Raw genomic sequence first — 15,107 nt, 5'->3', positions numbered from 1 at the left:
ATCAAACACTATGAAGAGTGGTTTTTCGTATAAACATAAAGGAAGATGAGGGCACGTGAGTAATTTTTATTTATTCTATTTATATTTAAAATAAAAATAAAAATTAGTAGGGTATATAAATATAACTCCTATTTAAATGTGTGTATATATATAATATTATAAACTTATAAAATTAAATTCACCTTCCACTTGCTTACCAAATCCACTTTCTTCTTTAGTTGTTTCTAACCTTCTTTTCTTTTGAATATCAGGGTATTATTTTAAAATATTAAAAATGGAAGGCAACCGAGTTTATAAAATTATGATTGTAAACTTAATTTTTGTTATATTTGATTCGTGGAAAGCACTAAGGAAACAAAAAAATAAAAAAAATGTATTAATGAAAAATGTTTTGTTGCGTTTGATTTCATTATAAAAGAAAAATTAAATATAATTAAAATTATTTTAAAATTTATATATTTTTATCTTTATATAATGAAAAAAATAATTAAATGAGTTTTAAAAAATATATAATAATAATTTATAGATTTTAAATCTTTTATTTTATTTTATTTTTCTTTCACTTTTTTTTTTTTACTTTTCCTTCTTAATTTATTTACTTCACATTTTTCATCAAAATTTCGAAAAAAATGTAAAGTGAAAATAAATATGATTTTGGGAAAAGTATATCTAGGAATTCCATCCCAAAAGAAATAGATTTTCACAACCCAACTTTTGCAGATTTATTTTTTAATTCATTATTCTAAAGCCTAAATCTTCAATATTTCTTGGAACATTATCTTCCATCTTTTTTTAATATATCTAATTATTTTAATTTTAATAAAAAACAATGAAATATTGGATATATGTGAAAATAATTACAATGAATATGAAAAATAACAATAAAAGACGATGTAATTACTTCTTACTTTGGTATTTTAACATGTCATACACCTTATTAAATTTAAAAATTATATTAAAATGCTTAAATTATTTATAATATATCATTTTAAAATGTCATAGACCTTGTTAAATTAAAAAAAATTATAATAAAAATGATTAAATAATTTCTAAAATATTATTTATTTCATATATTTCTAACAAAAGCACCATGTATTAAAAAAAAAAAAAATAGGCCATGTTTGTTTAGCTATTTTCCATTTTCATAAAATAAAAAAATTCAAAGTAAAAAACAGGAATAGATTGAATTTTTCCATTTTCATGTTCTTTTGTTAAGATAAAAGAGGAGTGAACAAAAAACAAAAGGGGTTTCCCTTAAGAGAGTCGTCTTTAAGAAATCAAAGTAGAAAAAAAGAACAAGTGATAGTAGATTTGCATTGTTGATGAAAACAATGGTTTGTTTAGAACCTGAGGGGTAGCTCAATTGGTCCAACCCTGGGTTTGCTCCCTAATGGTCACCAGTTCAAGTCCTCTCAAGACTACTAGAGGATTTACCCGGTCGTTAACTTCAGGGCCCCATGGGATTAATCGAGGTACGCATAAGCTGGTCTTCAAATAAAACAGTGGTTTGTTTAGAAGAGCATACAAAATTTTGGATTATTTTCAAATAGTCATCACCTATGAATTTCCTTTGACACACTATTAAGGGTTCTAAAAAATTCACCATTTCTCAAGACCTCTTGGTTAGAGGTTTTCAACAATACGCTTTTTGTTCAAGGAAAGCTCTACGATTATCCATAATACCAATATTGCACTGGATCAAATATGCATATATATATATATATATAGTTTAGAAAAGAGGATTTACAAAACTTTTCCCCCAACCCCACAAGGAAGAAAATGAAATAGCACACAGGCATGAAAAAAATGAAAGCGACCAAACCAGTTCACACTTCCATTTGATAAATGCTCCTATTGGGAAAGCAAGAAAGGATAAAAGCATCTGTATCCTTGGGAGGCAAAAGGATCAGAACTCACTCAAAGCACTGGTGCAGCATCTGAAAGATGTTTAGTCCAGCCCTCCTTAAGGCATATTGCTATACCACAGTCATTTGTTCGCAGATTTTTTGTTGTGTCAGCCACGGCCACGTCCTCCACCTGTTCCAAACAAAAATCCATCAGTCATCTTTCCCAGGTGGTGTGGGCAAATGGTGCCAAGGGTTTGACATACGACATGGAGTGTATAGGTAAATCTAAAAGGCGACATAAGCACACATAATGACAAATGTCCTGGATAATAGTTTTACTTTGTTTTAATGGGAATAAATAGATATAATATGTACCTCTGCTACCGCCACTCCTGCCACCAGGCCCTCCCCTGCCCCGGCCTCCACCCATGCCTTTGGCACCTTCATCTATGCCACGCCCTATGCCCTTTGCTGGCCTTCCACCAGCACCTTCCTCTCTACCTCTTCCTCTCCCACGCCCAACTCCTGGTGGCTTTCTATCTGAAAATTGAAAATTCAATTAAGAAGCAAGAATTAGCAATATTAAAGGCTGAATACATGACATCCATAAGACCTACTGATAAATTCATGCACATCCACAAAAGAGTTCTTGAAATTTTTTCATTGCTTTCATGCACTTGAAAGCCATGTAAAACCTTTCTATGAGAACTTGAAATAACAGAGGTAGCAGAAGAGAGCTATCTGAGCAACATTCAGCAATAGGATCGGCTAATTGCTTGTGAATACTCAGATAAACTGAGTCCTAGTTTATTATGTAAGTGAAAACTGATCAGTGATGATATAATAATGTCAAAGAATCAAATTCTTTTTCTTCAACTCCCAGTTTCCTCTGATCCAATGCTGCAATCCAATAAAGCTAATGAAGTAGGCCCAATATCAACCAAGATGCAAACAACTATAAAGAAAATAGAATCAAACCATACCGGCACGATTTTTTGTTTCTTCCTGAACTTTATCAATCACCTGGAACACAAAACCATCAATGTCATTATAGATGAAGGATATGCATTTAATAAAAATAAAATATGATTAGAAAAAGGCAAGAAAGATTCTAAAGCAAGAAGGCATAATCAAGTCTTTTCCAGGAAAACATCAAACTGTTGAGAACTTACAAACCATGAAGACAAAATGAGAAACGAAGATACAATTAACTACGGAAGAAGTTGCTATAAGCAATCAAGTAGTAACTAACATCAATATCTTTAGTAGTAATATTGATATCTTTAGCTGCATCATATATCAATTTAAACAAGGACTCAATATCAGTACAGTGCCATAGTCTCTCATACAACATGAGTTGCATGTACAACAATACTTTGCCTAATAATAATACTAATAATAAAAGGTCTTCTCCAACAATTAGTAAAAATCCGAAGACAATATAAGTTATGTGGACACCAGATGAAATATGAAAGAGTTGTATGCAGGATTCAGTTAATTGCAAATTTCAAATTTCAACCATCAGGTAACCTTTTGCCATTTTGGTCATAATTGTCAAGAGACATGATTATTATGGAATTGAATTCTTATTAGGCCAGAGGGGCAATACGACTAAAAAAAATCTAATTGTTTAGTCAGGGGATATCAAATAATAAATAGAATGCACAGTTTTTATGAATTGCAAACATATCATATGTTAGGGAGTTGAATTCTTATTGGGCTTAAGAAGCAATAAGACTAGCTGAAGAACTAACAAGAGGATATAACCTATCTACAGCTCAACTTAAGTGGAGTGATACAAAAAGTAAAAACCAGCATAGAAATAGACAATGTTGATGTATAAAGGCAATTGATTGAGGTCCAATTCCAGAAAAACCTACTCATCATTCATGAAGAAAGGACTTTAATTGTCAATTGCCTCAATTATCATGATGCAAAAAGAATAAACTGTTAAAAGGATTAAAGATAACAAAAGCATCAACAAGACCCAAAAAGGTCTAATTGCAAAATTTGCAGTTTAAACCCAGCATAGAAATAGATGATATAGAAATATAAAGGCAATCACTTTAGGTCCAATTCCAGAAAAACCTACTCATTCTTTCATGAAAAAGGACATTAATTGTCAATCGTCTCAATTATCATGATGCAAAAAGAATAAAATGTAAAAATGAGTAATAATAATAAAAGCATTGACAAAACCTAAAGAAGTCTAATTGCAAACAACCCCGAGATGTGGATCTTCCAAGGCACATTAGCATGGCATCCTCCTGTTTGAACCGGGGTTTGAAATGAAAATTCTCTTGATTTAAGTGAGGTCAAATGTAGATCCAACTTTCTATTCACACATGGGATCAAAAAGAAGAAGAAGAAATTGCAAAATTTGCATGAGTTCCATATATAGTATTGTGAGAATAAGAATAAGATGACCTAAAAAAGTCTAATTGCAAATTGTTAGATGAGAAGAAGACTTAAAAAAGTGTACTTGCAAAAAGTGTACTTGCAAAAATTGCATGGGTTCAAAGAAGAATGATTAAAAATAATAAAAGCATCAACAAGACCTAAAAAAAAGTCTAATTGCAAAATTTGCATGTGATTAGCAGAAGAAAAAGAAGGCGAAGAAGACCTAAAAAGATGCAATTGCAAAATTTGTGTGGATTCCAAACACATTGCAATGTGATTAGAATAAGAAGAATTAAAAATAATAAACGCATCAAGAAGACATAGAAGAAAGAAGAAGAGAAGACTAGGAGAGGGAGGATCTGAAATGATAAAATCAACAAGAAGACCTAAAAATGTCTAATTGCAAAATTTGCATGGGTTCCAAAGAAGAAGAATTTAGGGGAAGGACTCTATCAGCAAACAACCAATCTCTACATTATCATTAGACAGATGAACTTCAACAAAAGAACCAGCATCTAAAGCTTGAAGAAGTGCAAAGGAAAAAATGCCAGGATGACCATATGATGACATCTACAGAAGAAGAAGAAATTGAAGAAAATTCAGGGAAGGACTCTGGTCAGTGTGCAACCATTCTCTGTGTTATCATCAGAGATGCGCTTCTACAAACAGACTGCCATCTAAAGCTTGAACATGTGCATAGAAAGACCACCGATGTGACTGAATGATAACTAGCACAAGCTTAGACAACAATGCCATAAGGAGCACATCAACGTATGATTTGGCTAAAATGCATCATTCCAGAGAAAATGAGAGAGAGAGAGAGAGAGAGAGAGAGCCTAGTCAGTGTGCAACCAATCTCTATGTTATAATCATGCACATCTAAAGCTTGAACATTTCCATAGAAAGATCACCATGACTGTATAATAACAACTAGTACAAGCTTGGAAAACAATGCCATAAGGAGCACATCAATGTGTGATTTGGCTAAAATGCATCATTTCACACACACACACACAGTACAAAGAACCAAAATCTCCAATCTCCTTTTTATTTGATTATGGGATTTCAACCATTATGTAACAGGATGTTAAAGAAAGGAAAGATTTTAGGAAAAGAATCTGCTCAAACGTTATCATCAGCAAGATGTGCTCCTACAAAAGGGGAGCTATCTAAGGCTTGAGCAAGGAAGATATCAGCAGGATTTTATCTACATTATCATCCCAATACCTAGGTTTGGAAACAACACACAGACCATCTAATCTATCCTGATTCTGTGATTCCAAACTAGAATGCATGATACACACAAGCAAGAAGTATACGTATTGCCATGCCACTAAGAGTTGATCCAGGGCAGGTTCAGATGTCACATGGTTCAAGCCATTCAGTTTGGTCCACACATGCCAAGTTATGGGCAGCTTGGCCTGATTTGAAACCATAAATAAATTCAACACATACTTTCACATCAATCCATTCTGGATGCACGCAACTAGCTGTGTACTCAACTTTAAAGGCCTTCTATGTGCACCAGAATGCTCTTCGTTTGAGCCATAGATCTTGGCCAAACACAATCAATTCATCCACAAATTACTTATACAATAATTTCAAACAGATTCCTTCAATAAATTATTGCGCACTAGTTCTAGGAATGCCCACTCATACTCCCAATAACATTTCAAATAAACATAGGCTTAATATATATTTCTAATTGCTCATAGTCTTCCATTTAAAGCACGCTAACAACTTTTATCATCTTACAGAATTGCTGAAGGGATGTGGTTCTCCCAAATACATCTATGTTCTTGAAGTCAAGGCTCTAAAACTTCCTCTCTTAATGAAAAGGACTCCATACATTAGAAGTTAGAAGTGAAGAAATTACAGCTAAATGTGCTTGGATCAAAGAAAGGTTAGCAATAGGTGTCAAGCTCCAAGCTGCATCAATTGCTGCTTTAATAAGCATGCTATGACTAAATTAAGAATCATTTTTTGTAGGCAGAAGTAAATTAGATCAGATTAGCTTTCTAAAAAGGTCAATCCCAAGTACAAATGAGGCATACGCAGGATACACATGTAGGAGTAGAAAGGAAGGAAAAACATCTGAGAAAAATGCATGAATGCAGAGATCAGCCACATCCAATTCTATCCACAAAATGATGGAGAGATAACCTTCCACACCACCCCCCCGGTTTCAAGATTTTGATCACCATGAAAACCAACTTCAGGAAGACATTTTCAAATTTTATCAGAGTGTCAAATACTTTGTGTTTCCCGTCCTTGAAGATAGACTTAAAAATCATGGCAGAATCATGCTCCAAAATTTCCTTCTTTCTATAATCAAAATTTTCTATGGAAATTTAAGAAATTGTCCAGTTTTGTTAATTAAATTCATTTTCAACTTGAGACAAAATCCATAGTAACCACTAAATGAAAATCCTGAAAACTTGGGGTTTAGAAATATAGCCTATAACAAAGAAGCATAAATATGAATATAATAGCAATATAGCTTTAAACTTAGATATCAATGAAAAACCAAATATACCTCGTCAGGGACTCTGAGATACTTAATTGTATTCCCACGAATGTAGCATTCTGGCATTCTCCAAAACCTATCTCCATCCTACATTTTAATTCCCATTGTGACCATGAATCACAGAAGATGATCATTTTAAGTCATTATAAAAATAAATTAAAGAAAAATAAGACATAATTGATTGAAAGAAATACCATACTTTTGAAGTGCAGATGACTTCACGCAGATGGATGTTCATCCATGTATCACAATTCACTAAATGACCATTGTAAGTTTCCCCATTTTTCAGCTCCACCAACTGCCACAATAATAACAATGACTTGTAAAATATATACTAAAATACCTAGCCATCTCACCAGAGGAAAAGAAGAGGAAAATAATAGACCTATGCTATATGTTTTGGTTTCTGAAAAAAAGGGAAAAAATCAGTGTTCAACTCATGTTATTCACAGTTGCAGCTAAAGTTATAACGACAATAACACAGAGGAAACAACCCTTACCATAGGGTGACCTTGAGCAGTCTTGAGCAGAGAAAGAGGAAGCTGAAAAACGAAACAACTGAATCGTTAAAACACAAATAAATGAAGATATAAATAGATACTGTACACCAAACCCTAACCCTAAACTGAATTCAGTGGGTATAGCGTACCATCTTCTGAAAAACGAAAATTCAGCGGTGTTGCTTGACTTGCAAAGAAGAATCTGTCAGAATGAACAAAGCGAAGCAGAACGAGACAAGAGAACTGCTTGGTTGCTGAGAAAATCGGAAAGCGAAAAAAAAAAATGGAGAGTGACCTCGATTCTGATTTCTGAGTCTCTGCTCGTAGCAGAGGATACAAGCTTACAGCGCTTAAAAGGGGTTTAGTAAGATTGTGATATTTTGGTTTTGACCCCAATATTTTTTTACTTTTTCGTTTTGATACTTTTTCACTTTTTCAATCATGGGTCTCAACTTTTTTATATTACATTTGTGTGACGGATGTTTGACACTATACTTACAAAACTAGTCATCAAAATATTAATTATTATAATAAAAACAAAAATAGAAAGCCTATAATTTTTTTTTTCTTTGTTGATTAATCATCAGAAGATTGTAACGACTCACACCCTTTATCCCGACTTATGGGTCAAAATAGCCTTCCGTTGAAACAAAATGCTCAGAATGGCCTGCTTTTCAAACAAATGTTCAAAATAGCCCTTTTCAGCCCACGTCAACATACAAAGTAATTTTTTATTCTTTTTATTTTTTACTTTCCCAAACACCCGAGCTGCTCTCTTCCCCTGTTCTCTTTTTATTTTTTACTTTCCCAAACATCCGAGCTGCTCTCTTCCCCTGTTCTCTGCGTGTGGTTTTTTTTGTTAAAAACCCTAGGCCCACCAGTGGGCCACTGAGGGAGACATTGGAGCTACAACTCCATCCGATATACTCTCTATTCCCAGCCCGTGCTCATTTTTCCTTAAAAATCGAAGCCCCACCAGTGGGCCACTGACGTTGGAGGTTGAGGTTAGTGTTAATTTTTTTTTCAGATCTGAGTTTTTTTTTATCATGTGTTGTTAGTATTTTTATTTTTCCCGTTGGATGCTGAGAAAAGTGGGAAACGAGAATGAAAATAGAAAGAAAAAAATTCTTGATTTTTCCCGTTTCTCAGTTTTGATTTAGGGTTCTTGAAATTTAAATCCAATGGCACAACAGCAAAGAGACCCCTAAAATGGATCCAGAAAACACAAAGAGCAAAAGAAAAGCAATTTTTTTGGTTTTCCTTGGGGGTTTTGCATGGATTTTCTCGGAAATCAAACGAGGATGAATTTTCGCAAAAATAGAATGGGGCATGGATTTTCTCGGAAATCAAACGAGGATGAATTTTCCCGGAAATCGAATGGGGCATGGATTTTATTGGGAATCAAAGGGGGTTTGCAAAAAAAAATAATAATAACATGATTAGATTAGTACCTGCGAGGATTGAGAGTGGCAGAGTGAGAGAAGGGCTTTTTTAGGGATTCTCCGGCTGGAAGGCAACTTCAAAAAAGGGGTTCTTCATGCCCGAGTGAAAAAAGTGGGTAGCATTTTGATTTTTAGATTTAATAGAGTTAAAAAAAAAAAAAACAAATCATGAGAACAATTTTATCTCATCTTAATAGAATATATTATAATTTTTAATAAAATTAAAGATTAAATAAAAAAGATATTAATAAAAATAATTTTATCATATTATTATTATGAAATTTTCCTATGGAATTATTATTATGGGTTTGCTCTGGTATTAGTACATCAGCTTATCACTTTTCCTATGGAATTAACTGAATTTACTAAATTTATATTAATATTACTAAATTTTCCTATTGATATTAAGTAAATGACTAAATTTATAAAATATTTATATATTTGAATATTTAAATGAATATAAGAATTAAAGTTTGAAGGTGTAGTAGAGTCATTTTTATAAATATATCATATTTAAATATTTCACTTTTAAATAAATTTTATAAAATATAGTGTTATTTATTTTTATTTTCATATTTTCAATTGCTAATTTACTTAATATCTTGTTTTTGTTAAAAAATATTATTTAATTTCATAACAAGTCAACATAATACCACAGTTATGCGTGATGTTCATTAATCAATTATCAAATTTCAATTAGAAAAATTTCTCTTTATTTATCAAACAAAAAAAAATTCAATTAGATAATTGCTGGCTTTTGAATAACACAAGGGGACCCACCCTAGTAATTGTTAATTATTCAAATCAAAAGGGTAGTTGGTTGGTTTGAAATTTGAAACTTTGGAATTGGAATAGTTGTTTTATTGTTTGTTTTTTATATTGATTGGAAAAGTCAAAGTAAATACTTAATAATGGATGATAATAATATAACTATTGAAACCTTGGAACATCTTGATTCACTTGAGGTAAGCTAAGTTGCTAACTAGTCATGGTTTCACTTTTTATTTATTTTTCATCCTGCTTAGAACTCTTTGACAGTGTTAAGTTCATCAAGAAACTTATTGTATCATCATGATCATTATGAGTCATTCAAAATATGAAAATACGTACTTTCATTGACATTAAATTTCATTTGTGATTTGGTTGGTGATCTTTTGAATGATGTTATTACATTTTGTGTGTAATTGATTGCTTGATATTTGACAACACTCGGATGGTTTTCTATAATCAAATAGGCGGACTAGGACTTTAGTCTTTTGAGATTTAAGGAGAAGAAAGATAAAATTATAATAGTAGGGAAAAAATAAAATAAAAAATAGGAAAAAAAAAAGGATAAAGAAGCAATCTTACAAACTTACATAGGCCCTAGGAGTCTCACTTAGAAGTAAAATAATTAAGTCCTACCATGAAAATTGCAAAATTTGCACCCATAAAAAAATAAAAATAAAAATCTTTGGATCATCAATCATCATCCCCTTTTACATCCATTAGCTTTATTTATAAAGTTTTAGAACCCTTAAAACTAAAAAAAATTATGGAAAGCAAACCTAACCTATGTAGCAACTTGTTAGGACTATTGTTCATTTTTGAGAACTCCTAAATCTTTGAAAAATAAAATCAAAAAAAAAAAAAAAAAAACTCCATTTTTAGAATTAACATCCTACTTCATAGAAACACCTTCGGATAAAATTTCTAATAACAAAGACTTCAAAATTCTGAAGACTCAAACTAGAAACTTAAGAGAAAAGAGATTAATTTATAAAATAGAAAGTTTAGAAATATTGACACTTCTTTTAAGAAGAAAGTTTCAATAAAAAAACTTTTCAAATTATGAATACAATTCAAGTACCAATTTTTTACTAATAACATTAAAAAACGCTAAATCTGCAAAATTACCTAAATGCACTTTATAGAGTAATTTAGGATTTCATTTAATTCCTTTCTTTAGCAGGTATTGTCAATTCATCCACGTCACTGTTTCACTTTCTTTGTATTATTTCTTATCCACTATTAGTGCAGATTGACACATCTACTCAGCTAGATTTACCGCCAGTCATTTCGAGGGGTAGGCGGGGCTTACGTCGACCTAGATTGCTACCTCCTCCACCACCTCTATTTCCAGCTCTAGCCCCATCACAGACAAATGTTCTTCATGTGTCACATGCAGTACTTGCTACAGTTAGAGAGGGGCGTCTAAAAAGGAAGAGAGTACCAGTTACACATAGGTTTTCTCCTTGTGGAGGCATGTGAGATTATATATGTTTTTTATTTTCCACTATATTAATGTTTAGTGGATATTTTTTGTGACTTTAATTAAACTATTAAAAATTACATTTTGTAGTAGACTTTTTGTAATTAATTTCATTAACTAATTTTGTAAAAAAATCTATATATGACAACTACGACTTAAGAGTATGTTATTATTTTGTTAAAGATAAATTTTTCATAATATAAATAAATTAATATCTTAAAAATTAACAAATTAAATATCTTAAATTAATAAATTATACAATTTTATATATTATTTATATGTTATATAAATTTATTATTTTAAGATTATTAATTTATTAATAAATCAAATATTCATTTATAATATCTTCTATTTATCAATTTATGTTTGATGAAATAATACTAGATTTTTAAGTTTAAATATAAATAATTTATTATTTAAGTATATTTTTAAAATTTCAATCATAAATTGTGATTTAATAGTTTTTAATTAAATTGGAAAGTAAAAAAAAAATATTATAATTGAAATCTCAGTTATTAACTACTATACTATTATTTCGATAAAGATAAATTTATCATAATATAAATAAATTAATATCTTAAAAATTAACAAATTAAATATATTAAATTAATAATTTATATAATTTTATATATTATTTATATGTTATATAATTTTATTATTTTAAGATTATTAATTTATTAATAAATCAAATATTCATTTATAATATCTTCTATTTATCAATTTATGTTTATTGAAATAATACTAGATTTTTAAGTTTAAATATAAATAATTTATTATTTAAGTATATTTTTAAAATATTATTTCGATAAAGATAAATTTATCATAATATAAATAAATTAATATCTTAAAAATTAACAAATTAAATATATTAAATTAATAAATTATACAATTTTATATATTATTTATATGTTATATAAGTTTATTATTTTAAGATTATTAATTTATTAATAAATCAAATATTCATTTATAATATCTTCTATTTATCAATTTATGTTTGTTGAAATAATACTAGATTTTTAAGTTTAAATATAAATAATTTATTATTTAAGTATATTTTAAAATATAAATGATTTATTATTTTTAAATATAAATAATTTATTATTTTTAAGTATATTAAGTAATTTAATAATTTTTTAATTAAATTTAAATTTAAATAAAAATTAACTAAAGCCGCATTTGCCAAATGCGGCTGTGGACCCCGCATTTCGGCTCAATGCGTTTCCCACTCGATGGCGAAACTCGATTTTGATTTGAAAAATGATTTTTATTTATTAAAAAGAAATGACTTGGAGTCGCCACTTATTTTTGTTTTATTTTTTAAAGGGTAAACAAAATAAGGAAGAAAAACCCTAAGTGTGACTCCTTGTTTTGGGAAAGGTGGTCTGTGAAAAACCGGATCGGGTTCGGGGGTCAGGTTACTTATCGGGAAGGTACGGTAAAGACCGTAGCACCCCTCTAAGCCCCTAAAGTCGGGTCTCTACTAATAAAATGAAGCAATCATGACAATTGATGAGGAAAACAATGAATACCCGGAACTATCATGCACATAGGAGAATCAAAACATGTATATGGAAATACCGAATTGGGAATAGATACGTACCTGGGTGACGAGCCACAATGCGCTTATCAAAAAGTGAGGTTAGTACACAATTAACGAATACAAATTATAGCTCATGCATATCGGAGTGCAAAATGAAAATCAAGCAAAATATATTAAGCACAACGGTTGACAGTCAATAAGGATCAAACATGGGGCCCTCACCAAAGCCCAATTTATTGTTCATGAACTAGTCCCCCAAATTTCGTGTTTTAGAATTATGAAGAATTCATTATTACTTATGTAAAATCAAAGATATCCGAAGATTATTTAGGAACCGAAATAGAATTAAAATTATTCGAGTGAAGACTGGATTCTTGGAATTTGTTTGAAAATCGGGATTTTGGGAATTAAGTTTAAGAGTTTGAATTTTGAATATTAAATTAGAAAGAAATTAGAATTTTGGAAATCGGAAATTAAGTTTGGAAATTGGAATTTTCAAAAAAATGTTAAAAAAAATGAAATTTTAAAATAAATAAATAAATGGAATAATAATAATAATAAGGACGAAAATAATGATTAAATAAATGAATGGAAATATTGGAATTTTCGAAATTGAAAATTAAATTCGAAAGCCGGAATTTTGAAGAATTTGTTTAAAGATGGAATTTTAAAAATAAACAAATAAATAAATGAATAAAATGACAATGATTAAATAAACTGGTGTGAAAATTAAAAATTGGGAATTTAAATTTAAATTTAGAAGAAATTGGAGTTTAGGAAAATTATTTAAAGATTAAAGTTTTTAAAATTAAATTTTGGCATAAAAAGGTGAAGAAAATAATAATAGTAATAAATAAATAAAATGACATATGGATTTGGGTTAGTGAAAACCGGGCCTTTTTTCATTTATATGACATGTAACATATGGCTTTGGGTAAGTTTGAGAGTGTGAATGCCCTTTTACCAACAAAAATTTATTTATATGTCAGCATCAACTTTAATAAAGAATCAAAGTCAAAAAAGTGAATTGGTAACTTTGAAGAAAACTAATATTTTGTATGGGAACTTACTGTACTCTTTAATATAAATTATGCAATCTCCTGGGGGGGGCACTCACAGTAGGCTTCGCTTTCACTACTGCAGACTTGACTGCAGGGGGCACCAGCACATCAACCTTGATGGGTTGTTCTTCAGATTTTCAATTGCTCTCAACCCCATTGATGCCGCTGTCAAGTAATAGCTCTCTGCTACCTTGCCGAGGAGGTTCCGTTGTTGCATCTGGAAGTGAGCTAATAGGTACGGGACCCCATAGACTAACACAAAAGCCGTCCCAGTCAATATCTCCATCAGGCGTGGTGCAATTCGGCATATGAGCACTTCCTAATGCTCGGTCACCTTTGGTGAGGACATTCAGAGAAGCTCCAATACCAACATCGACCATAACATCAATGGGAGTTGCAAGCAATGACACCATACTAACAATCCGAATATTCTTCAAATATGATTTTCATTTCATGGATTACGGAAGACACAAAATCCACAGGAAGGTCATAAAGAACCTGCTCAAAGTTATTGACGCCTTCTCAGTGCCTTTAACTTGTTGGCTTTCAACTTGTCCAATAGGAAACGTGGCAATATCCCAAAGATTCTGATGTAGAGACCCCCCTCAAAGAACACCCCAATCCAGACAGCCAAACTCAAACGAGATGCCCAACACTCAAAGAAAGAAAGAGAACAGAAACAGAGGAAAATAGAATGAAGAAACAGAGCATGCGGGAGAGAGGATGATGCCTTTAACTCCAAAACCTATTTTAATGAAGATTAAGAAGCTTTCAAAAGAAGCTAGTGGGGGATCCTAACACATGAATAAGTAGCGCAACCATCATACGGTACACTTAGAAGAAGAACAGAGACTCGACAAGTAACCATGAAAAGTGAGTTTAACATCTTAGATGATCAAAGCAGGTATTCGGATATCAGCAAAAAAATATAGCAAAACGGTAATAATGGAGAAACTTAAGACGTAAGAATGCTAAACCTGCGTGAATCCTCTCAAGCAGAAATTTTTTTCCGAGTAAAAAAGTCCTTCCCCCTTTTTCATCTGTCTCCCCCCTCCTCCAGCTCTCACTCTCCTTCTTCTTCCAGCTTTCTCTCTAAAAATCCAGCTCAAACTGTCTCCCTCTCCAGCCAGCTTTTTTTCTTTCTTTTTCTCAGCTCCTCCTTTTTCCCCTGTTTTTCATCTTCCTCAACAAGCCACTCTGTTTGCAAACCTGTCAGCCGCACTTCTCTGCCCGAGCCAACCTCCCATCAGCCGCATGAAAGCAGCCCACTTGAGATCCGTCCGGAAAAACAGCAAAGAAATAATAAAAGACTAGTCCCCCCAGCTCCTTGGGGGGGCCTACAGCGGCTTTAGTGCAAAAATGAAGCCGCATTTGCCAAATGCGGCTTTAGTGCAAAAATGAAGCCGTATTTGCCAACTGCGGCTTTAGTGCAAAAATGAAGCCGCGTTTGCCAACTGCGGCTTTAGTGCAAAAATGATACCGCGTTTCCCAACTGCGGCTTTCACTATAATGACGAAAAAAAAATATTTTTTAATGATG

The 15,107-nt window shown here is 31.5% G+C and overlaps 1 protein-coding gene and 1 non-coding gene across 2 annotated transcripts; both read right to left on the bottom strand.

Moving 5' to 3' along the window:
- Nucleotides 1-1,688: 1,688 nt before the first annotated feature.
- LOC100242667 (probable U6 snRNA-associated Sm-like protein LSm4) lies at nt 1,689-7,656 on the bottom strand. The gene is made up of 7 exons (XM_002283768.4): nt 7,424-7,656; nt 7,275-7,316; nt 6,974-7,072; nt 6,784-6,861; nt 2,831-2,870; nt 2,223-2,387; nt 1,689-2,037 (listed from the first exon to the last, which is right to left on the bottom strand). Exons 1-7 carry the CDS (start codon nt 7,424-7,426, stop codon nt 2,015-2,017), a joined length of 450 nt encoding a protein of 149 aa, XP_002283804.1. The 5' UTR covers nt 7,427-7,656; the 3' UTR covers nt 1,689-2,014.
- Nucleotides 4,859-5,048, bottom strand: LOC132255140 (small nucleolar RNA snoR127). Its single transcript, XR_009467758.1, has one exon. It is a non-coding gene; the product is annotated as a small nucleolar RNA snoR127 (small nucleolar RNA).
- Nucleotides 7,657-15,107: the final 7,451 nt, after the last annotated feature.

Source organism: Vitis vinifera, chromosome 14, assembly GCF_030704535.1.
Source record: "Vitis vinifera cultivar Pinot Noir 40024 chromosome 14, ASM3070453v1".
Lineage (NCBI taxonomy): Eukaryota > Viridiplantae > Streptophyta > Magnoliopsida > Vitales > Vitaceae > Vitis > Vitis vinifera.
The sequence above is the reverse complement of the archived record's forward strand: the minus strand, read 5'-3'. Positions and strand labels throughout refer to the sequence as shown.